Here is a 23,930-nt window from a genome sequence, read left to right as displayed (position 1 = left end):
GATCGGATCCTGGAATCTGTCCCATCATCAACACCTTTACCTATTGATTCAACTAAATTCTGCATTTGGTAAACAGACTGACTCAGATTGAGACACTGATGTGCTGATGATGGAGGTGAAGCAGAGACGCCCTCATGTAGTGAAAAGGTGTAAATACAACCAACAGTCAAACGTTGTTCTCATTATTTCTTTATGTCTCATCATATTTCATCTTAATTGTTTATTTTAGTTTGTTTAAACTTTCCATATTTTCAAAGTGAAAGTTTTATCTTGACCAGGAAACTTTTTCCTCGTTCACTCACTGACATTGTCTGCAGCGCTTTCCGTCACCTCTCGTGTTGTCCAGCAGGGGGAGTTTGAAACAGTTGACATGGAGAGCGTTGAGCTGTGTTCATGTATGTGAACTATACTTGTACATACCTCATTGGGGCAGCTGATCTCCGCCTCAAGTGTATACATCTATTACATGAATCATTCAGCATATCTTCCTTTATGATTGATTGATTGATTCTTTAATGACCACACTGCAGGATTTGTATTTGTTTACACAGAAACAGCTTGTTTTTGTACTTATGCACACGTGTATTCTCCACCTGTCTGCAAGTACACAACCTGTTTATTTGTATCTCTGTCAGTCTTTGTTTGTTTCTTCTCTTTGTTTGTGGCAGAAAACTGAGCAGCTGCGGTGTGTGTGTGCGTGCGCGCGCGTGCACGCGTGTGTGTGTGTGTGTGTGTGCGCGCGCGTGCGTGTGTGTGTGAGTCCCGCCCGATGCAAATAACCCTCAGACTAGTCTGAACCAGTGTTTCAGTGTAAATGAAGCTGAGTGTTTCTCAGTGAACTCTGTCTTGAAGGAAAAACCTGAGCACACACCTGAATGCGCGCGTGTGTGTGTGTTACAAGTGTGTTGATTGTTTGTTTAAATGTTTGAGACCTTTTCAGTCCAGCTGGTTTCAGGTCAGTTTCTGAACCTGAAACAACAAAGAACAAAGACATGAAGCAAAGTTTACACTGAACTAAAGTCAGAACGTCCACTGAGGAGAGAGAGAGTGTGTGTGTGTGTGTGTGTGTGTGTGTGTGTGTGTGCGTTTGTTTAACTGAACATTTAACTGCAGATGGATGTAAATGTTAGTCTGCAGGAGCTATAAAGGAGTGTGTCACTAAAAGAACATGCAGCTGTGCAGAAACCCATCGGCCTCCTGTCCTGCTGTAATTCTCGTGCGGAACTTTCTCACTAATGAAGCTGGTCTTTATTTTGACGTGCTGAGTCTTTATTTTAAGATTTATTTTAGTTTGTAAATCGTTTCTGACTCCCAGGATCGTTTTACATCATCTCTGTAGTTATAATAACGTCCCATCATGTTGTTGTTAATGATAATAAACGTGTTATTCCTCCTGAAACTTCCAGCTCACTGCCGAAGCTACGTGCTGACGTCACCAGCCCTACGTCGCCCGCTGTGGAGGAATGTGCGGAAACTTGTGCTGCACTTTTCTTTCTGCGCTGTTCGTCGAGGAAAAAACTCTCACTTGGAACAAAAGTGAAGAAAACTTGTGTAAAGTTCGGCGGTGAAGAGTCGGTGAGTGTCCCCGAGTTTGTGTGTCGGTTTGTGAGCGGACAGAGAGCCGCTGTTTGTCGGAGCTCCGCAGCTGGAAAGTTGTTGGCAGTTTGAGGAAAATGGAGGCGGCGAGGAGGAGAAGAAGGCGCTGTCCGGGGCTGATCAGGACCATGGCTAACACTCCGACACCACGACCACATACTAACACACTAACACATTAGTCCTACACTTTATACCAACGTAAACACTGAAAAACAACAAGAACAGAACATTTAATACTTTATATCAACTTCATATGTGAATCAAAATGTCGCTGTTTGATCCGCTTCCGCAACTAAGTTTAGAAGAAGCTGTAAATCACAACCACCGACTTATCCCAGCGAACACTTTATATTTAACACTGTGTGCCGTTAGTTTAAACTGTAGTTAGTCTGAGTGGAGTTTTAATAAACACAAACAATTTTAATTTTTAATCTTAAACTGACTTTAGATCCACGTAATCACCGAGTTTTACCAGCTGGAGCAACTTTACTGTTTCAACCAAACTCATACTAAAGTTTGACCACTTTTAAGATTCAGTCACAGATCTGTCCGTAAGTCGGTGTTATGCAGATTATGTGAGGCTTTTGTCACTTCCCGTGTTCCCAGTAAAATATCCGTTAACTTCAGCTTTGTGTGGTTCAAACAATCAGACGTGTATCTACATTTTTACTATAAACTGTCAGCTAGTGTTGAATCTCTGTCCGTCTGGTTCCGTGCAGTTAAAATAAAAGTTGTTGTTTTCTAGAGGAACTTCTGAACGGGGTTTCCTCTCCGCTCTCATGGCGCTGTCGACTGAGCTGTGGTGCTGTTTCAAAATGGCCGACAGACACATTTTCCACAGTGTGACATCAGACTCTACATAGGAACAGATAAAGGTGAAAGCCTGCAGCCTGATGTTTGTAACTGCTGTGGATCTAAGAACACTTAGATGTTTACTCTTTGAGCCGACTCCTTAAAAACCTCAGCAGGCTGTCGGTTCACTCTGTGATGGGCTTTTCTTGCTGCAGCATTCACACAGATCATCTCAGACTAACGAACACATTTTGGGCCTTCTTAGAACACATGTTCAGAACTGCCCAGGCTGGTAGTTATTATTGAACTGGGAATGCCAACACAGCTTTTCTCTCTGCAGGCCAACATGCCTGCTGTCACTGCTGCTGGCTGACAGAGACACAGCCTCCCAGTGTCTGAGCTGCACAGAGATGAAGGTTATGGACTGCTTCATGTTTTACTGTCAGCAACAGCAATAGAAAAGAGCATGTCAGTGTGACTCATGGAACATCAGGCCATGTATTGAAGACTTTTATTTTGAAGGTCTGCTGGTTTGTTTGCAGTATGAAAGACATCTGCAGGTCCCCTCCACTTCACCTACAATTTCTCTACACCTGTACAAGACCTCCACCTGTTGCCTTTTATTCCTATCATTATCTAACTCTCTGGTCCTCCATGTTGTCGACTCTGCAGCTTCTCGTCCTCTGGAGGTGAAGATCTAAACTCAACATGGCTGCTCAGACCGTGTTCTCTGTGGGGATGTTTCCTGTCGGCGTGTCTCTAATGGAGGATGCTCAGAGTCTTAACGAGATGCCTGGCAACACGCTGCCCGCCCCTCAGCTGGTGATGCTCGCCAACGTGGCGGCAGTGACGGCCGGGGAGGGCGGGGGTGGAGACGGGAGCGCCGCCGACGAGAAGGAGATGATGGAGCTGAAGACGGTGGGAAGCAGCTACTCCGACAGTGAGGACGAGAACATTATCAGGTCAGGAGTTAGTCTGCTTCGCCTGCTGCACTACATGTGTCTGATTACAGTACTTTGTTACCTGTAATTTAACGCTCCTGTGTGTGTGCTCAGGTACAGCTTTGACAACCAGAACCACAGGGAGGTCTGCATCATCGAGTACCCAGAGTCTCCAGGCCCCAGCATCCAGGCCGTGGTCCTGGGAAACCCCGAGGAGGAGGAGGAGGAGGAGGAGGAGGACAAAGCTGAAGACCTGTCCCGTCGCACTCGGCCCCACCCCCCTGCCTCCACCAAAACACCTGAACAGGGCGTGAAACGCAAAGTAAGCCCTGCCCCCACAATGGAGAGCAGCAAGAAGAAGAAGCCGTTCCACTGTAAGCCGTGTCACTTCCAGGCTCAGAGCGAGCAGGAGTTCGTGGAGCACCTGGGCACGCACGGCGTCAGCAAGATGATGGTGGTGAACAGAGTGGAGGGGCGGAGCAAGACCAGGTCCAAGGAGGCGGAGACACCTGAGTCCCAGGCAACTTCAGGAGGGGAGGGCGAGAGCAGCGGGGAGGCAGGGTCAACAGGTGACATCAAAGGGCTGATCAGGTGTGAACGGTGCGGCTACAACACCAACAGATACGACCACTACATTGCTCACCTGAAGCACCACAGCAAGGAGGGCGAGGACCACAGGTAACAGCACCACGTTCTCATGGCTACCTACACCTGAACACCATGTGTCACCTTAACATGATTGATAATGTGTATCACCTGTGTGTCTGCAGGGTGTTTAAGTGCACGCTGTGTCCATACACCACCGTCAGCCAGTACCACTGGAGGAAACACCTGAGGAACCACTTCCCCAGCAAACTGCACACCTGCAGCCAGTGCTCCTACTTCTCCGACCGCAAGAGCAACTACATCCAGCACATCAGGACTCACACAGGTAGGACTAACACAGTTAGGAGTAACTCAGGTAGGTTTCAGTGAGTCTTTAATCTGATTGATTTGGATGTAGTCTTCAGGTGTTGTGTTCTGTGTGTTATACAGGTGTGCGTCCCTTCCAGTGTCTGTACTGTGATTACTCCAGTTCTCAGAAGACTCACCTGACCCGGCACATGAGGACGCACTCAGGTGAGTCTCATCACTGAAACACCTGTCATTAATACACTCAAAACAGGCTGCTGCACAGTTATATGGCAGGAGGAGTTAACTGTAGTACTAGTCAACTGTAGTACTAGTCAACTGTAGTGCTAGTTAACTGTAGTACCAGTTAACTGTAGTACTAGTCAACTGTAGTGCTAGTTAACTGTAGTACCAGTTAACTGTAGTGCCAGTTAACTGTAGTGCTAGTTAACTGTAGTACCAGTTAACTGTAGTGCTAGTCAACTGTAGTGCTAGTTAACTGTAGTGCCAGTTAACTGTAGTGCTAGTTAACTGTAGTGCTAGTTAACTGTAGTACCAGTTAACTGTAGTGCTAGTCAACTGTAGTGCTAGTTAACTGTAGTGCTAGTTAACTGTAGTACCAGTTAACTGTAGTGCTAGTCAACTGTAGTGCTAGTTAACTGTAGTGCTAGTTAACTGTAGTACCAGTTAACTGTAGTTCCAGTTAACTGTAGTACTAGTCAACTGTAGTGCTAGTTAACTGTAGTACCAGTTAACTGTAGTACCAGTTAACTGTAGTACTAGTCAACTGGAGTGCTAGTTAACTGTAGTACCAGTTAACTGTAGTACTAGTCAACTGTAGTACCAGTTAACTGTAGTTCCAGTTAACTGTAGTACTAGTCAACTGTAGTGCTAGTTAACTGTAGTGCTAGTCAACTGTAGTGCTAGTCAACTGTAGTACCAGTTAACTGTAGTGCTAGTTAACTGTAGTACCAGTTAACTGTAGTGCTAGTTAACTGTAGTGCTAGTTAACTGTAGTGCCAGTTAACTGTAGTGCTAGTTAACTGTAGTGCCAGTTAACTGTAGTGCTAGTTAACTGTAGTGCTAGTCAACTGTAGTACCAGTTAACTGTAGTGCCAGTTAACTGTAGTGCTAGTTAACTGTAGTGCCAGTTAACTGTAGTGCTAGTTAACTGTAGTGCTAGTTAACTGTAGTACCAGTTAACTGTAGTTCCAGTTAACTGTAGTACTAGTCAACTGGAGTGCTAGTTAACTGTAGTACCAGTTAACTGTAGTACTAGTCAACTGGAGTGCTAGTTAACTGTAGTACCAGTTAACTGTAGTACTAGTCAACTGTAGTACCAGTTAACTGTAGTTCCAGTTAACTGTAGTACTAGTCAACTGTAGTACCAGTTAACTGTAGTTCCAGTTAACTGTAGTGCTAGTTAACTGTAGTGCTAGTCAACTGTAGTGCTAGTCAACTGTAGTACCAGTTAACTGTAGTGCTAGTTAACTGTAGTGCTAGTTAACTGTAGTACCAGTTAACTGTAGTGCCAGTTAACTGTAGTACCAGTTAACTGTAGTGCTAGTTAACTGTAGTACCAGTTAACTGTAGTGCCAGTTAACTGTAGTACTAGTCAACTGTAGTACCAGTTAACTGTAGTGCCAGTTAACTGTAGTACCAGTTAACTGTAGTGCTAGTTAACTGTAGTACCAGTTAACTGTAGTTCCAGTTAACTGTAGTACTAGTTAACTGTAGTGCTAGTTAACTGTAGTGCTAGTCAACTGTAGTACCAGTTAACTGTAGTTCCAGTTAACTGTAGTGCTAGTTAACTGTAGTGCTAGTCAACTGTAGTGCTAGTCAACTGTAGTACCAGTTAACTGTAGTGCTAGTTAACTGTAGTGCTAGTTAACTGTAGTAGTGAATGCTAGTTGTGTTCATGTCTCTCACTGTAAACCTGTTTGTGTTTGTTGCTCACTGAAGCCGTCGCTGTTGGACTAACATGGTAAAGTGGTTAGCATTACAGCTACATGCTATGACTCCTGGTTTGTGTCGTGTGTTTGTGTGTTTGTGTCGTGTGTTTGTGTGTTTGTGTCGTGTGTTTGTGTGTTTGTGTGGTTGTGCCGTGTGTGGTTGTGTCGTGTGTTTGTGTCGTGTGTTTGTGTGTTTGTGTGGTTGTGTGTTTGTGTCGTGTGTTTGTGTGTTTGTGTGGTTGTGCCGTGTGTTTGTGCCGTGTGTTTGTGTGTTTGTGTGGTTGTGCCGTGTGTTTGTGTGTTTGTGTCGTGTGTTTGTGTGTTTGTGTGGTTGTGCCGTGTGTGGTTGTGTCGTGTGTTTGTGTCGTGTGTTTGTGTGTTTGTGTGGTTGTGTGTTTGTGTCGTGTGTTTGTGTGTTTGTGTGGTTGTGCCGTGTGTTTGTGCCGTGTGTTTGTGTGTTTGTGTGGTTGTGCCGTGTGTTTGTGTGTTTGTGTGGTTGTGTCGTGTGTTTGTGTGGTTGTGTGGTTGTGTCGTGTGTTTGTGTGGTTGTGTGGTTGTGTCGTGTGTTTGTGTGGTTGTGTGTTTGTGTCGTGTGTTTGTGTGGTTGTGTCGTGTGTTTGTGTGGTTGTGTCGTGTGTTTGTGTGGTTGTGTGGTTGTGTCGTGTGGTTGTGTGGTTGTGTGGTTGTGTCGTGTGTTTGTGTGGTTGTGTGGTTGTGTCGTGTGGTTGTGTGTTTGTGTCGTGTGTTTGTGTGTTTGTGTGGTTGTTTCGTGTGGTTGTGTGGTTGTGTGGTTGTGTCGTGTGTTTGTGTGGTTGTGTGTTTGTGTCGTGTGGTTGTGTGTTTGTGTGGTTGTGTGTTTGTGTGGTTGTGTGTTTGTGTCGTGTGTTTGTGTGTTTGTGTCGTGTGTTTGTGTGTTTGTGTGTTTGTGTGGTTGTGTGTTTGTGTCGTGTGTTTGTGTGTTTGTGTGGTTGTGCCGTGTGTTTGTGTGTTTGTGTGGTTGTGTCGTGTGTTTGTGTGGTTGTGTGGTTGTGTCGTGTGTTTGTGTGGTTGTGTGGTTGTGTCGTGTGTTTGTGTGGTTGTGTGTTTGTGTCGTGTGTTTGTGTGGTTGTGTCGTGTGTTTGTGTGGTTGTGTGGTTGTGTGTTTGTGTCGTGTGTTTGTGTGGTTGTGTCGTGTGTTTGTGTGGTTGTGTGGTTGTGTCGTGTGTTTGTGTGGTTGTGTCGTGTGGTTGTGTGGTTGTGTCGTGTGTTTGTGTGGTTGTGTGATTGTGTCGTGTGTTTGTGTGGTTGTGTGGTTGTGTCGTGTGTTTGTGTGGTTGTGTGGTTGTGTCGTGTGTTTGTGTGGTTGTGCCGTGTATGTTCCTGTCTGACTCGTTCTCAGGTGTATCTCAGGTGTATCTGTGTAGACTTCCTGCATGAACAGTCTGGTTTCAGAGGGAACAGTAGATATTTGTTGTCCCTCAGGCTGCAGGTACACCTGCGTGTGCTTAGTTTAAAACACACAGAACAGACTCTAAAGTCGGAATACATCATGAGCAGGTCCAGTTATAATTATTATTATATTATAATATTTAATGTATATGAAATATAAAATACAATCAACATGTAGTCAATAATAATCAATTATATACATAAAACAATAAATGGAATTTAAATGAGACAACAATTAATAATCAAGTGAATAAAATACCTGATAAATCAAGTTCAGGCATGAAAGAGTAAAACCCTAAAGACAAGCAGCCTGCAGGTTTGTGTCATCAGTCTGCACTCCACCTGCTGCATGAAATCCTGAGGTATCTCACCTGTACATTGTCATCCTCATCACCTTCTTACTTCCTGTGTGCAGGTGAGCGTCCCTTCAAGTGTGAGAGTTGTAACTACCTGGCAGCCAACCAGCACGAAGTGACCCGACACGCCCGGCAGGTCCACAACGGCCCCAAACCGCTCTCCTGCCCGTACTGCGAGTACAAGACCGCCGACCGCAGCAACTTCAAGAAGCATGTGGAGCTTCACCTGAACCCTCGCCAGTTCCTCTGCCCGCTCTGCAAGTACGCCGCCTCAAAGAAGTGCAACCTGCAGTACCACATCAAGTCCAGACACTCGGGCTGCGACGTTTCCGTGGACATATCCAAGGTCAAACTGCGCGTCAAGAAACCTGGTTCTGACAGTCCAGAGGAAACCTCCAGAGCAAGCAAGCTAGACAATTCATCCAGCATGGAGGAGGACTTTGATATGGATGAGGACGACGAGGACGAGGGGGTGGACTCGAGCCCCATCAACCTGTCTATCAGGAAGAGCAGCCGACCCAGCAACAACCATCAAACACCTGACAAGGCTCAGAAGAAACCTAACATCCCTGCTGAGAAAGAGAAACTACAGAAAGTGAAAGAGAAGGTGGAACCAGAGAGAAAGGTCACAACCAGGCAGAAGAAGACTGAGAACCTTCTGGAGAACCCGTCTATTAAAGAAACCCAGACAGGGACGATAACAGCTGCTGACAACAAGGCAAAGAGACGAATCAAGAAACTGTCGGCAGAGAAGACAACCGTCAAGGACCAAGCAGAAGTGACTAAACCAGAAAGAGACCAAAGTCAGACAGAGAACTCTGACCAACAGAGATCAGAGGAGGAGAGAGCAGTGAGGCAGAAAGTGGAGAAAGAGGAAGAGAAAATGAAGCCTGAGAAGGAGAAAGAACAGCAAAAGAATGAAAGCAGTGGAAAGGAGAACAAAGGCCTCAACAAGCCCAGGAAGTCCGGATCAAAGAAGGCAGACAAAATACCAGAACAAGAAGCTCAGCAGAAACCAGACAGTCCTGAGAGGACTCAAAAGGAAAAGGCGGTCAAGGAAAAGATTGCTAAGAGAAAAGCAGTGGAGGCGGCGCTTGATCTTTCCAAAAAGTCCTTGTCTGAGACTCCATCCAAGGCCAAACGTCTGAAGGCCACAGCTGCAGAGAAGCTGCCAGTGAAACCTGCTTCAGAAGACACAAAGAAGACAGATGATGGCACTCCTACACTCCACCAGTCAAATACTACAAGCCCTGTGAAACAGAAGAAGACCAGGAACGCTAAGAAAGTTGTAGGCCTTCAACAAGCTGTGGATCAAGATAAAGACGAGGAGACGTCTGTCAACAGGCCGTCCTCAGACGCTCCAGACGGATCCGCTCAGCCAGACGAGCCAACAAACACCACGTCTGAGCACAAACCCACAGTCACCACGACCTCTGAAAACAACCCTACCCCTACAGAAACCAGCCCTGCAGAGGAGAATAAACCAGCTCCAACAGTTCCAGAGACTGTGGACAAGCCCTCAGAGAAGATGGAGGAGTCACCCACCTGCAGCTCAGGTGAGGACACACCTTCTCCAGCTGAAGACCGTCCTGCTCCAACCTTTGTTAAACCAAAATCACCTCCTCTGGTGTTTCCAGGCCAGCGAAGCAAACCTTCAGATCCAGAGGACGACGAGGGAATCCACAGCAGCCACGAAGGAGGAAGTGACATCAGCGACAGCGCCTCTGAGGGCAGCGATGACTCCGGCCTCAACAGCACTGGCGCCGGGTCGGGAAAGATGGCCAACGACCCGGAAACACCCACCGACGAGATCCCCACACCAACAGAGCTCAAGAGTCACATGTGCATCTTCTGCGACCGCACGTTCCCTCTGGAGGTGGAGTACAGACGCCACCTGAACCGCCACCTCGTCAACGTGTACTACATGGACAACACCGCCAAGGGGCAGAAATGAGGACCTGTTTCCATGGCAACACATACTGCATAGACTTCCTGCTCTGGACTTTGTTTACAGCAGAAACTTTGACTCCTGATGCTCCTTAAGCAGCTCAGTGGTCAGGAACACATCAGATAGATCTCTGGCGGTCGGGTCCAGGCTCCAGCACCGTTGAGTCAAACATGATAAACCCTCTTTCTGTTGTTTCTTAGTTTGCACAGCGTCCTTCTTTGAAAAGCTTCAGACTCTCTACATCACCAGATCAGTCCATTGATGTGATCCAGATCCACCACGCCTACGAAGCGTTGCTGAACTTGAGATCAGTCTGAAGACCAGTTTTAGAAGAGCTCGAGTCAGTTGGACCAAATGTGACTGGTCTGGTCTCAGGCAGGTCAGGATCCGTGCCGAGGTATCACTTGAGGAATCTGAAGTTGTTGTTTTATTGAATTTGTTGAATGTTGATCTGATCTGACTGTAGATGGCCTCTGTTACACCTCTCACCTGTTCTCCCAGGATCATACTGGTCAGGTGTGTCCCTGTTTGTCCTCCAGTGCTCATTGAATATAAAACTACACAAATACGTGGCAGATATTTTTGGTGAATTTGGCTCCAAACTGGCCTAAAGTGGTGCTTTCACATTATTTGGGTGTTAGCACAGCAGCATGTTCTCAAAGAACCACGTGCTCTGATTTTGATGGTGTACAAATCAACAGCTCTGTGTCATTTAATGCTGCCATCTAGTGGTGAGTCAGAGACCTGGCTCTGACAGAGGCCTCAGCTGTTTGCTGCTTGGACTGCAGCACACCTGATCACAGGTGTGATGCGACACCTCCAGAGCACTCGTTTAGATGAATTTATAGTTTGTTTTATAAATAAAACTTTAGTCATCCGTGATGTCATCAGTGATGTCATCAGTGAGGTTACAGTGAGGTTACAGTGAGGTATCAGCTGAATGCCCTCTCTCTGTTACAGACTGCTGTCTCTCAGTGTGTCTCTTTTTAAAGTGCCTTTGACAATCGCCTGTACAGTCCCATTTTGTAGTTTAACTCGATGTTGTTTCTGACGGTTAAAGTCCAAAGAGACGCCGGTGTGTTCGACTTTCAGCTCAGTCATCACGCCCTGAAACTCTCCCTCCTGATTGGTTTAACAACATTAGTTTGTCTGCAGTTTTCTGGACGGTGAAGTCCACGTCCTGTTTGAGGAATAATTAACTTGTTTTAAAGAAACTGTTTGAATGTTTTTGTGCAATAATGTTTAGATGAAACCAAAGTGAGCGAGAGGCTGAAGTGGACTCTTCTTCTACTGTGTATATTGTGTAGTACTGTGTGTTAATGAGCTGTAGTGCAGTAAACTAGCTGAACATCAAAGGATAAACTGGTGTTATTTAACTTCCTGTAGAGAGACTGAAACCAGGCGGGCTCAGTGGCTCTCTTCACTTTAATGAGACTTGAAACAGAGTCAGTGTTCTGACTGATGAATGACTTTGTGATCGTCAGATTTGTTCTGTGTTTAAGCTTCATTAATGCTGATGTATTCACTAACACATGAACATAAAGCTAAATGACACCATGTTTATCCTTTAAGGTGAGAACTCGTCCTCCTGTGACAGTACATGAGTCTGTCTGCAGGTAGCGAGAGCTTCACTTCTACAGGTAATCAAACTAACAGTTTAATCAGTTCAACTTTAATAAAGATTCATCACATGACTCGTTCGTCCATCTGGTCTTTACTTCATGCAGAGACAAAACAAACATGAACAAAAGTGTTTCACCTGGTCCTACAGACAACCTGACATGTTCACCTGATCTGGTACAAGTTAGTATAACAGGAGTTCTGCAATAGAAATACATGTTATATTACATAAGTGTGGCTACAATACACACAACAGCACAAACAAACCAGCAGCTTAAATCAGTGTTTTTCTGAATGGAGTCTGGTGTGTGTGCAGAGAGCGATGTAACGTCTGTGTGTGGTTAAAACAATCATCTTCCTCTGTAACAAAAAGGTCTATCTCTGTAGGGATCCTTTCTGTCATGTTGTCACACACTTAGAAGAACAATCTGAGCCTGTCAGTGGAAACAACAAGAACTTTTAGTGGACGACCTTTGACCCATCAAGGATTATGTTGCAGCCATTACAGCCTGTTTCCCTGCAGCAGGATGAACACATCGACTGGAGACGTTCACACTTTATTACCTGTCAGTCATTAAGACCCAGAATATGACCCAGCTTTAAGAATCATAGACTGACCCTTTTAAGTGTCTCTGCTGCATCGTGTCTGCACGTCTCTGACAGCAGAAACAAACAAATGTCACCATGGAGACAAGCTCCTCCCACCTGCTCCTCTGAACATCACTCCTCCTTCTTCTTCTTCTTCTTCTTCTTCTTCACCTGCAGCCGCTCGGCTCCACGGGCCGACAGTCCCGAGTCCAGCAGCCCGGCAGGTTTCACAGGTTTGTAGACGGCAGATTTCCTGACTCGATCTCCTTTCAGAGCGACGACGTGAGGAAGCAGCGGCGGCGTCCTCACACCGAAACCCGCCGCCTCCGGACCGTGAACCCTTAATGACAGCTGCTCACCTGCTGCTGCCGTCACCGCCACCCAACCTGCAGAGAGACACAGGTAGACCAAGTCACGGGGGGGCTGGTAATCTGCCCCAAACACACAGACACACACACACACACACAGACTCACACACACAGACTCACACACACAGACACACACACACACACAGACTCACACACACACACACACACACACACACAGACTCACACACACACACACACACACAGACACACACACACACACACACACACACACACACACACACACACACACACACACACAGACACACAGAATATGAGAAGAAGTTTCTGTCCTCTGAGCGATGCCATTATTAATGATGTGTCAGGTGTTTACCTGCAGACGAAAGTGTGATGTCAGCAGCAGCCTCCAGGTAGCCCCGCCCCTCCAGCCTCACCTCCTGAGGAACCAACGCAGGAAACGTCTTCATGCGCTCCGACCCTCCAAGAGGAACCTGAACGCAACACGAATAAGCACACACACACACACACACACACACACACACACACACACACACACACACACACACACACCAGTATGTTGTGTTGTTCAGTATTTGAACAGCTGACTGAGGTCACGTGACCCCTCCCCCCTCAGTGACCTTACCCCCAGCAGGACGCCTCCCGCGTGCTTCTCGTAAACACTGTCGACCTTCTGCAGACTCGTGACGTGGACCGGGACCCGACCAGAGACCACCACCGAGAACCAGCAGGACCGCCCCCCCTGTGGGAGAGCATCAGTGACGACCGGCTGTTTATTATCTCTATGCTAACATGCTAACAGTTAGCTCACAGAACACATGATTTTAACTTTAAATATTGAAGGAAACAGGAAATGATTTTGTTTCCAAAATAAAAGCTCTTCGACGTCTGACACAGATTGGTCCTAATAAACAGGATGAGCGGCTGTGTGAGGACGTGTGACCTGCAGGAAGTCGATCCGGGCCACAGCTCCCACTAACAGACTCATACTGGGCTTCAACACAAACGTCCTAGGAACCAGCGCCTGAGAGGGAACCACTGACATCACTTCCTGTTGGGTCAGCACAGACAGGATCTGGGCGAGAGACAGAGGAGAGAGAGTTACATGTTCATGTTGTTTGTTTGATCTAAATAAAGTTGCAGCTGTGCGTCTCTCACGTCGCGTTCTTTCATGATCCCCGGAGTGTCAAACAGCCAGTGAGCATCTTTCAGCTCGTTGAAGGAGAACTCTTCGGCTGGCCTGCTGGAGGCTGAGAGGTCACACAGAGGTCACAAAGAGGTCATATCCTGCATTAATGATTTTTTGTTCTTTGACAAACAGCTCATGGGATTTGTAGTTTTTAGAGTCAGAAAGAACAGAAGTGTGGATGAAAGAGCCCGGAGGTCAGAAGGTGAACCTCGACGCACCGACACACTCGATACAACTAAAGAAATCAAATGATGCTGTTTTTGTTCTTCAGTTTTCAGCTCTGCTCCACCTGCAGCTGATGACATCACAGACCAGTTGTCCAATCAGACGTCTCCTCTCACCTGTTGTCTTCGTCTCTCCGTCTTCGTTTTCTCCAAAAGCCAAACTGTCAGGATCAAAATCGATCTCCTCCTGTCTTGACACGACGTCCGACCGGAACGTTCTGCCCACACGACCTGGACAGGGACAGGTCAACAGGTGAACAACCCCCCTCCCCACCCGCCATGTCTCCCCCCGTCTTACCCACTAGGTAGCCCTGCCTGCTGAAGTGTTTGAGCCTCCTCAGCTCGTCCTGCGTCAGCACGCTCTCTGTCTGCTGCAACGCCTCGTTCAGTCGCTCCTGTCGTCTGAACATCCTGTACGGAGTCGGTTTGATGATGGGAAACTTCAGCAGGTTCAGAGTCGTCCCTGAACGCACCGCGGCAGGAAGACAACATACACAGTCACATGACAAGTTAATACATTATTATTAAATTACAGTTTGGAGAGTGTGTTGTTCGGTTTGGGTTTGTTCGTTTGTTCTTCTGTAACAGCTAAGTTATTTTATGATAAAAGTTTCTCAAGCCCCTTTCACACCTGCACTGCACTCCTGAACATGTCCTGACTTTACTCAGGTGGGCTGCATGTGTGAACACACCGGCCTCGTATCATGTCTGGAGAGAGTCCGGGTCGGCTGCAGCAGGAAACATTCACGGCGGGCAAGTGACGGGGGAGGGGAACTGCAGCGAACAATACGTCACCCTATTTAAAGAAAGTTATTTGTAACTGCTTCATTCGTCTCCACCACACACCACTACTTTAATCTGCTCACCTTCACCTGCTGTACCTGCACACAACAGCTCTCTCTGTATCTCTCTCCCTATCTGTCTGCTCTGTTCGCATTCATCATGAGCTGCACATTTTACAGAGTCGCCCAAAAAACACAACTCGCAGCAGGTGAGCTGCGCGTGAAGGAGGCTGTCGAAATGATCAAACCGACTAATGAGAGCGACAGCTGCACTTACAATCTTTGAAACAGAATCGGTATTTACCAGAAAACGTGGCACCTCAATCACTGCATTTACAGGAGCAGCGGACGTGTGTGCGTGTGTTTCTCTGACGAGCATGTGTGGAGACACTGCTGCAGGTATGTGAGAGACATAACGTGACAGGAGAGCGTCCAGTAAATTAATCAATCATGGCTGATGATCTTTTTTATCTTTTGGACGGATTAAAAATAAACGTGGTTGAATTCAAACATACTCATTAAATCTTCAGAAATGTGAATGGAGTCTGGTGAGCTCACCGGGCCATGGTGAGATGGTGGCCTTGTGGATGAGCTCGGAGGCCTTGGACTTGCAGTAGTCGGACTCGAGCAGCGTGTTGAAGAGCGTAGACTTGCCGGCGTTGGCCATGCCCACCAGGTACACGTCCCCGCTGTACCTCCAGGACCGCTGCAGGCTGGAGATCAAACCCTCCACGCCGTAGCCCGTCTTAGCGCTGATCAAGTGGACGTCGGATACCTGGGCGCTGAAGCCGGCCTCCTCGCAGTAGCGAGATAGCTGCCGTCTGATTCGCTGCAGGTAGTTGGGCGAGTCAGCAGGCAGCAGATCGATCTTGTTGCCGAGGACGACAACATGTTTGTTCAACCCCACCAGGTCAGGCAGGTTGGGGACGATGGAGTCAGGGACATCCAGCAGGTCGACGATGAGCAGTACCAGAGCCTTGAGGGGGCGGAGCCTCTGCACCACCTGTCTGTACTCCTCATTGGTCACGTGCAGGCTCAGCGCTCTGTGGTGGTGCGTCAGCAGGTAGCAGCGCTGACAGGTGGCTCCGCCCAGTCGCTCCTCCTGCAGCAGCACCTTGAACTTCTCGCTGGGCAGGTACCCAGGCACAGCAGGGGCGGTGCAGTGCAGGACAGCGCCACAGCCCGAGCAGCACGTGTCACTGACTGGCTCGTCCACATCCGGGGTGCCGAACACTCTGTGCTCACCTGTCCCAGCCCCCTTCTTCTTCTTCTTCTTCTTCTTTGATGATGAAATGACGGTCTCTTCCAGTGGGAAGTCCATGTCATGGAACTGGATCAGAGATTCAGGCTCTGCCTCCTGCTTGGCCACGCCCCTCAACACCTGCACCTGCCGCTCCAGAGACCTCAGGTGTCTCTGAGGAGGAACCAGAGGAGCAGCTGGAGGAGGTCCAGGAGGAGCAGCAGAGGAGGAGGAGAGGGAGATGTCCTGCTGATGGTGCTCCTCCTCTGGATCTAAAATAAGTGCACAGCAGAAGAGTCACAACCACAGAGGAACAGTCACAGCCACAGAAGAAGAGTCAAAACCACAGAGGAACAGTCACAGCCACAGAAGAAGAGTCACAACCACAGAGGAACAGTCACAGCCACAGAAGAAGAGTCAAAACCACAGAGGAACAGTCACAGCCACAGAAGAAGAGTCACAACCACAGAGGAACAGTCACAGCCACAGAAGAAGAGTCACAACCACAGAGGAACAGTCACAGCCACAGAAGAAGAGTCAAAACCACAGAGGAACAGTCACAGCCACAGAAGAAGAGTCACAACCACAGAGGAACAGTCACAGCCACAGAAGAAGAGTCACAACCACAGAGGAACAGTCACAGCCACAGAAGAAGAGTCACAACCACAGAGGAACAGTCACAGCCACAGAGGAACAGTCACAGCCACAGAAGAAGAGTCACAGCCACAGAAGAAGAGTCACAACCACAGAGGAACAGTCACAGCCACAGAAGAAGAGTCACAACCACAGAGGAACAGTCACAGCCACAGAAGAAGAGTCACAACCACAGAGGAACAGTCACAGCCACAGAGGAACAGTCACAGCCACAGAAGAAGAGTCACAGCCACAGAAGAAGAGTCACAACCACAGAGGAACAGTCACAGCCACAGAAGAAGAGTCACAACCACAGAGGAACAGTCAAAACCACAGAGGAACAGTCACAGCCACAGAAGAAGAGTCACAACCACAGAGGAACAGTCAAAACCACAGAAGAAGAGTCACAGCCACAGAAGAAGAACTGTTTTATCTTTGTTTCTGTGGTTGACCACTTCCTGTAGATGTTTCACAGTAAAAGCCTGAAGCAGCTCAGAGTGCTGTATGTGTTCTGGATTTAAATGAGAACATCAGCAGGACGTGATGAGTTCACTGACAGAGTGGAACAAACCTGAGAGTAGTGTTATTGTAAACCGCAGCGTGAGTGTGATGAGACTCTGCCGACATCATCAGAGATCAATGATCAACAAAACTTCTGCTAATCTGTAGAACTCGTGTGAACGTGTTTTTATACTTTACATCTCAGTGGATGGATGTTTGGATGGATGGATGGATGTTTGGATGGATGGATGTTTGGATGGATGGATGCATGGATGGATGGATGGATGGATGGATGTTTGGATGGATGGATGGATGTTTGGATGGATGGATGCATGGATGGATGGATGTTTAGATGGATGCTTCGATGGATGGATGGATGTTTGGATGGATGTTTAGATGGATGCTTCGATGGATGGATGGATGTTTGGATGGATGTTTAGATGGATGTTTGGATGGATGGATGCATGGATGGATGCATGGATGGATGGATGGATGTTTGGATGGATGGATGCATGGATGGATGGATGTTTAGATGGATGGATGGATGTATCGATGGATGTTTAGATGGATGGATGGATGGATGTTTGGTTGGATGTTTAGATGGATGGAAGGATGTTTAGATGGATGCTTAGATGGATGGATGGATGTTTGGATGGATGTTTAGATGGATGGATGGATGGATGGATGTTTGGATGGATGGATGTTTGGATGGATGTTTGGATGGATGTTTGGATGGATGGATGTTTGGATGGATGGATGGATGTATGGATGGATAGATGTTTGGATGGATGGATGGATGTTTGGATGGATGGATGGATGTTTGGATGGATGGATGTTTGGATGGATGGATGGATGTTTGGATGGATGGATGTTTGGATGGATGGATGGATGTTTGGATGGATGGATGTTTGGATGGATGGATGGATGTTTGGATGGATGTATGGATGTTTGGATGGATGGATGTTTGGATGGATGGATGGATGTTTGGATGGATGGATGTTTGGATGGATGGATGGATGTTTGGATGGATGGATGGATGTTTGGATGGATGGATGTTTGGATGGATGGATGGATGTTTGGATGGATGGATGGATGTTTGGATGGATGGATGTTTGGATGGATGGATGGATGGATGTTTGGATGGATGGATGTTTGGATGGATGGATGGATGTTTGGATGGATGGATGCATGGATGGATGGATGTATGGATGGATGGATGTTTAGATGGATGGATGGATGTTTGGATGGATGGATGGATGTTTAGATGGATGTTTGGATGGATGTTTAGATGGATGCTTCGATGGATGGATGGATGTTTGGATGGATGTTTAGATGGATGCTTCGATGGATGGATGGATGTTTGGATGGATGTTTAGATGGATGTTTGGATGGATGGATGCATGGATGGATGGATGGATGTTTGGATGGATGGATGTTTGGATGGATGGATGGATGTTTGGATGGATGGATGGATGGATGTTTGGATGGATGTTTAGATGGATGTTTGGATGGATGGATGCATGGATGGATGGATGGATGTTTGGATGGATGGATGTTTGGATGGATGGATGGATGTTTGGATGGATGGATGGATGGATGTTTGGATGGATGTTTGGATGTTTGGATGGATGTTTGGATGGATGGATGTTTGGATGGATGTTTGGATGGATGGATGGATGGATGGATGTTTGGATGGATGGATGGATGTTTGGATGGATGGATGTTTGGATGGATGGATGGATGGATGGATGGATGGATGGATGGATGTTTGGATGGATGGATGGACACGGCTTACAGTGCCCTCCACGTCCTCTCATGGTGAGTTATAGAGTCGAGCAGGATGAGAAACTTTTCTCTCTCACTATACAATTAAATTGTAATGATGCCCCAGCAGATGAAGCAGTTTCCTGTTCACTTCCGGTAATGATGGTTTAATGATGTTTGACTCGCTCTGCGTCTTGTGGTCACCTCTTGTATTCTTTGTGTATTTCCTAACAGAGTCTTTGTGTCTGTGTTTTATTAATGTTTTAAGGTTTTAACCTCGATGCAAAACTAATTTCCCCTTGGGGACAATAAAGCTGAAGTTGTAACTGTCCTCAGTCTCACCTGTAAAGTCCACAAACACGAACTGCTCCTCCAGATTCGGGTCCACCGTGCTGCTCCGGATCGTCCTCCCGGATCTGCTGCCGAGCTGCCGGGTCAAAGCCCGACCTGCCGCAGCCACAGAGCCGGGCACACAGCCCGCCGAGTCCGCAGGACCCGCAGCGGGGACCCGGCGGGTCTGGAGGCCGCTTCCCCTCAGCACCGCCCGGCGGACACTCAACTGGAGCACCTTCAACATGTTTCACCGCGCGAGCTCACCTTTGAGCTCTAAACACACGAGACTCCTCTGCTGCTGTGTTTAACTTCCTGAACGGATGTGACGTCAAACTCGTCAAACATCATTTGTTTTGTTCCGTTAAAAAGTTAAAATGTATTTATTTTCAAATTAAAACAAGTAGTCAACAAAGAACTGATGAAATATATAAATAAATGCACGATGAACATATGAAAACAGAAAGATTAAACATCCTGACGTCACTAACTTTGTGCTTCTGAGAGGAGACAGCGATAACAGGAGGTCTCACTCTGCAGCTGTTTCAGGAAACTAAACTCACTGCTGTCTAAATGTTCACGTGTCCTACTAACGTGTTATTTCCGTCTCTAAAGGAAAACAGCTTCATCCTCCACAAAGATTATCTCTCAAACAAACACAAACAAGATGTAGGAAAAGTTTGAATGTAAATCTGTTTCAAACAGGAGGAGGAGGGACGTTTATCACTGCAGATCCTTCAACAACAAAGTCAAGACGAAGTATGAAGACGATTAAGAAGACACAAAGATGATTTCAAAGAGCAATTTACAGGAGGCTGATCATTAAGAAAACAGAGAGGTGATCATTTAACTGTGTGTGTGTGTGTGTGTGTGTGTGTGTTTTCCCCTAGTAGTGAGACCTCTTGACAGAGAGGATCTCTGTGTGCCAGATAACTTCCTGCTCACTTCTTTTCTGTCACTTCTCCTCCAACATGTTGAAGTTCAGGAGCTCCGCTCTGAGATCAGCTGCTGCTCATCTCACACCTGCTGCACCTGCACCTGCGTCTCAGGTGAGTCCAGCTCTGACCACAACTAAACTGTTACTAACCTAAACCAAACCTTTAACTAACCACAACCTAAACTAATTACAACAAACACTTAACTAAGTGCCACCAGACCGTTAACTATTCTCACTGCAGACCATGAGATCATAGAGAGTCACACACACACACACACACACTTTGTTCATCTGTATCTAAGTTTACTAAAGTTACTTTGTGCTGATCTTTGGACGGATCGGAGAAGAGGTCAGAGGTTGCAGTTGAACATTAACCAGCTCTGAACTACAAACACACATGGACTAAACCAACTTTGACCTTTGACCCTAAAATCTGAGTTTGCAACAGAAGACCAAACGTTTGTCTCCAGCTGCACAAACTGTCCCAGATCATCAGCTCTGTAGTCTGAAACTGTCCCTGAAGTACAACAACACTGTCCACTGTGACACACCGCTCACCTGTGATGAGTCACTGTGACCACCAGGCGGCAGCACATACCTGAATATGCTCTACAGACCGTTAATGCAGGAAACACTGGAGCTCTTTAATGTTGGGAACGTTTGTTTTACTTTTATAAATCTCATAAGAGACTTTGAATTCAAATTTTCTTTTGTTACACAAAGGTGAAAAATATTTTGTGTCTTTATACATTTGGAACAATAAAACAAAGCTTATCTTCAGAGGCCCGAACGTAAAGGTGGTATGGCACTACCCAATTTTCAATTTTATTATTGGCCGGCCAACATACGTTGTATGCTATATTGGACATACTACCATCTTCGACCGAGCTGTCCGTCCTGGGTAGCCATGGAAGTAAGCTCTTGTGGTCTTATCTCTCTTCCAGCGTTACTGGGGGCAGCGCTTCCCCTAATCTCCACCACATTCTCTCGTAGTCCTGTCGTTCGCTAAAGGTCTGGACTCAATTCAGAAAGAATTTTGGTTTTCAGCTTCCCTCCCTTTTAAGCCACATTGCTTTTAACCACTTATTTACACCTTCAATGCAGGATGCATTTCATAGTTGGCATAGGAGGGGCCTCAAATGTTTTAAAGATCTTTTTATAGACAACTCTTTCTCCTCTTTTGACCAGGCGTCCAAGTAGTTTGGTTTACCGAAGTCACACTTCTTTAGGTTTCTCCAGGTCAGGCGTTATGTGCAGGGTCAGGTACCTCACTTCCCAGTAGGGCCACCCTCGAACCCCTTAGATTCCTTTCTTAAACATAATCGGTCAGCTAAAGGGATTGTCTCCATTCTTTACAATCTAATGTCCGGACTAGATAGCCCCTCTCTGACTGCCATTAAAACAGCCTGGGAACAAGATCTTGGTGTGCCCCTACCTGAGGATGTCTGGGATTTGGTCCTTGGACAAGTGCACTCCTCCTCTATGTGTGCACGTCATTCTTTGATTCAATTTAAAGTTGTCCATCGAATACTTTGGTCTAAGGCAAAACTATCAAACATTTACCCTGACATTAGCCCCGCTTGTGCTAAATGTAAGAGTGCAGATGGTTCATTAATTCATATGGATCGGCTGTGTCCGAGCCTAGAACAATTTTGGAAACTGGTATTTAAAACTCTGTCCCAGGTCTTGAAATTATTGAACCCAGCCCTTTGGTGGCTTTGTTTGGTGTTTCACCTGAGGAGTTAAATTTACCTGTTGTCAAACGTAATTCCCTTGCCTTCGCTTCTCTCCTAGCTCGCCGTGCTATACTACTCAAATGGAGGGAGCCTGTCCCACCCACACACTCCAGATGGCTTAGTGACTTGATGTCGTGCCTAAATCTCAAAAAGATAACATACTCCATACGCGGATCAGGTCAGAAGTTTTTAAAGGCCTGGTTCCTTTCTCACATATTTTCAGAGGTCTCCCACTGCAGTTTGTGAGTGGTGACCTTTGACTGGCTTCTGTTGCTCCTTTGACTTCCTTTCACTCACATTGTCTTAGTCAAGGTTGAATTATTCTATATGTAGCTTTCCAGTTGACAATTTTTGGGATGCAGAACTAGCTTTTCTTGTAACAGTGCGTTTTTTGTTTGTTTGTTTTAACTATGTTCTATTCAGTATGAGTATTTGTATATTTGTGTGTATTTGAGTTTGTTTATGGGCAAGTGTACACACATGCACAATTTTATATCATATAATTTTGTATATCTATATATATTTATTTTTGTTTACTTTATTTATTTGTTCAAGTATTTATTTATCTTCTTATTTGGCCAGTGGGGATAATGATGGGGAAGACGTGTGGCGGGAGTGTGAGGGGGCATTTAAAGTCTTCACTGTACTATATAAATATGTCATAACTGTATTGCCTCTAAAAATCCAATAAAAAGAACTTTGAAAGAAAAAAGAAATTGAAAAATAAAGACAAACAGTTTAATACAGCAGACGTAGTGAGACTATATCACTTAAATACATTATAATACATTAAATAAAAGTGGAACGAGAACAGAGTAAGAGTTAAATTTAAGGTATCGCACGCATGCAGTGAGTAAACAGAAAGACAAAGTATCAAAAGATTCAAGAGTTCAAAGGCTGGAAAATAATGTTTAACGTCAGCGTCCAGCATCCAGAGTGTCAGAGGTCAGCTTTGGTTTTCTGATGTTGGATGTAGATGTTCAGAGTCCAGCAGAGAGACAGCAGCTGTTCAGTTTGATGTCAGACTGTCCTCAGGTGTTCTCCGGTCCTGATCCAGGAGACCGTCTTCTGTTTTCCTGTCAGAGTGAGACCTCTCCTCTCTCCCCTCCTCTCTGCAGCCTCGTGTTCGTCTCTCTTCAGGTCCCCAGCAGCAACAAACAGCCTTCTATGAGTTCCGCACCTACAACATCCACCCTCACCTGAACGGCGCTTTCCTCCAACTAACCAATGAGAAGATCCACCTGCGCACCGCCCACTCACAGCTGATTGGCTACTGGAGCGTCGAGTATGGCGGCCTGAACAAGGTCTTCCATATATGGAAATATGGTGAGGTCATCATTCTTCTTCTTCTTCTGTTTAATGAGCATTCTTCATCAGGAGGTCTAAAAAGTGTAACCCCCCCCCCCCCCCAGACAGTTACTCCCAGCGAGCAGGTGTCCGCTCCGCCCTCTCTCAGGATCCGTCCTGGTTGTCCGATTACATCTCGAAGGCGATCCCAATGTTGTCGTCTCAGGAGAACGAGGTCACCTACCTGCTTCCCTGGACTCACCTGCAGAAGCCGCCACAGGATGGCGGTAAGCCCCGCCCCCACACTGTACAAAGTAACAGGATGACATCAAGATGACCTCAGGTGTGTTTCAGGTGTGTACGAGCTGGTGTCCTTCATGATGCGTCCAGGCGGTCCAGCAGTTTGGGGCGACGCCTTCCAGGCCTCCATCAACTCCCATGATGCACCTGGGTATGGCAAGCTGATAGGAGCCTTCCACAACGAGTTCGGGCCAATGAACAGAGGTACACTGTAAACAAGACCAGATCAAAACCTAGTATGTGGCTGACCGCATCAGGTCAGTGTGCGCTTTTGTGGGCAATGTGTCACAAGGACTGTCCTCATGAGGCCGACAACAACGTGTTTGAAAGCAGGTGTGCACTGCGGACGTAGGTGAGGACACGGGGGGAGAAGCCCCGCCTACTCCCCGAACAAAGTATAGACAGACCATTGCGATGTCGCAACTCTCTCTCTCTACGGCTGTGAAAGTACCGTCAGTCAGTCAGCCAGTCAGTCAGTCAGTCAGTCAGTCAACCAGTCAGTCAGCCAGCCAGTCAGCCAGCCAGTCAGTCAGTCAGTCAGTCAACCAGTC

General features: G+C 46.7%; 3 protein-coding genes across 5 annotated transcripts in view; 2 read left to right on the top strand and 1 right to left on the bottom strand.

The window, feature by feature from the left end:
* The first annotated feature begins 1,461 nt into the window (after positions 1-1,461).
* On the top strand, positions 1,462-11,598 carry rest (RE1-silencing transcription factor). 3 transcript variants are annotated; one of them, XM_069669658.1, is made up of 7 exons: positions 1,462-1,575; positions 3,061-3,350; positions 3,444-4,007; positions 4,100-4,260; positions 4,365-4,448; positions 8,016-9,512; positions 9,594-11,598. In XM_069669658.1, the coding sequence occupies exons 2-7, from the start codon at positions 3,097-3,099 to the stop codon at positions 9,908-9,910; spliced, it is 2,877 nt and encodes a 958-aa protein (XP_069525759.1). In that variant the 5' UTR covers positions 1,462-1,575; positions 3,061-3,096; the 3' UTR covers positions 9,911-11,598. The 3 variants fall into 3 exon arrangements, with proteins under 3 accessions (XP_069525759.1, XP_069525757.1, XP_069525758.1); XM_069669656.1 differs by having other exon boundaries at positions 8,016-11,598; XM_069669657.1 differs by lacking the exon at positions 1,462-1,575 and adding an exon at positions 2,735-2,804 and having other exon boundaries at positions 8,016-11,598.
* Positions 11,579-19,427, bottom strand: LOC138598016 (nitric oxide-associated protein 1-like). The gene is made up of 9 exons (XM_069669660.1): positions 19,132-19,427; positions 15,210-16,163; positions 14,168-14,332; positions 13,987-14,100; positions 13,615-13,706; positions 13,400-13,531; positions 13,082-13,198; positions 12,812-12,929; positions 11,579-12,498 (listed from the first exon to the last, which is right to left on the bottom strand). Exons 1-9 carry the CDS (start codon positions 19,364-19,366, stop codon positions 12,245-12,247), a joined length of 2,181 nt encoding a protein of 726 aa, XP_069525761.1. The 5' UTR covers positions 19,367-19,427; the 3' UTR covers positions 11,579-12,244.
* Positions 19,428-20,084: 657 nt separating this feature from the next.
* nipsnap3a (nipsnap homolog 3A (C. elegans)) overlaps positions 20,085-23,930 on the top strand; it is a 5,070-nt gene continuing 1,224 nt past the window's right edge. Inside the window, exons 1-4 of the mRNA XM_069670491.1 lie at positions 20,085-20,168; positions 22,911-23,118; positions 23,205-23,366; positions 23,434-23,583. Of these exons, the coding sequence (XP_069526592.1) occupies positions 20,091-20,168; positions 22,911-23,118; positions 23,205-23,366; positions 23,434-23,583 (598 nt within the window). The 5' untranslated portion in view covers positions 20,085-20,090. The remainder of the gene's footprint in view (positions 20,169-22,910; positions 23,119-23,204; positions 23,367-23,433; positions 23,584-23,930) is intronic.

Source organism: Semicossyphus pulcher, unplaced genomic scaffold (assembly GCF_022749685.1).
Source record: "Semicossyphus pulcher isolate SPU_LCO1_2020_fin unplaced genomic scaffold, fSemPul1.0.p SCAF_2, whole genome shotgun sequence".
In the NCBI taxonomy this organism is placed as follows: Eukaryota; Metazoa; Chordata; class Actinopteri; order Labriformes; family Labridae; genus Semicossyphus; species Semicossyphus pulcher.
This window is presented reverse-complemented; position numbering and strand designations above follow the sequence as displayed.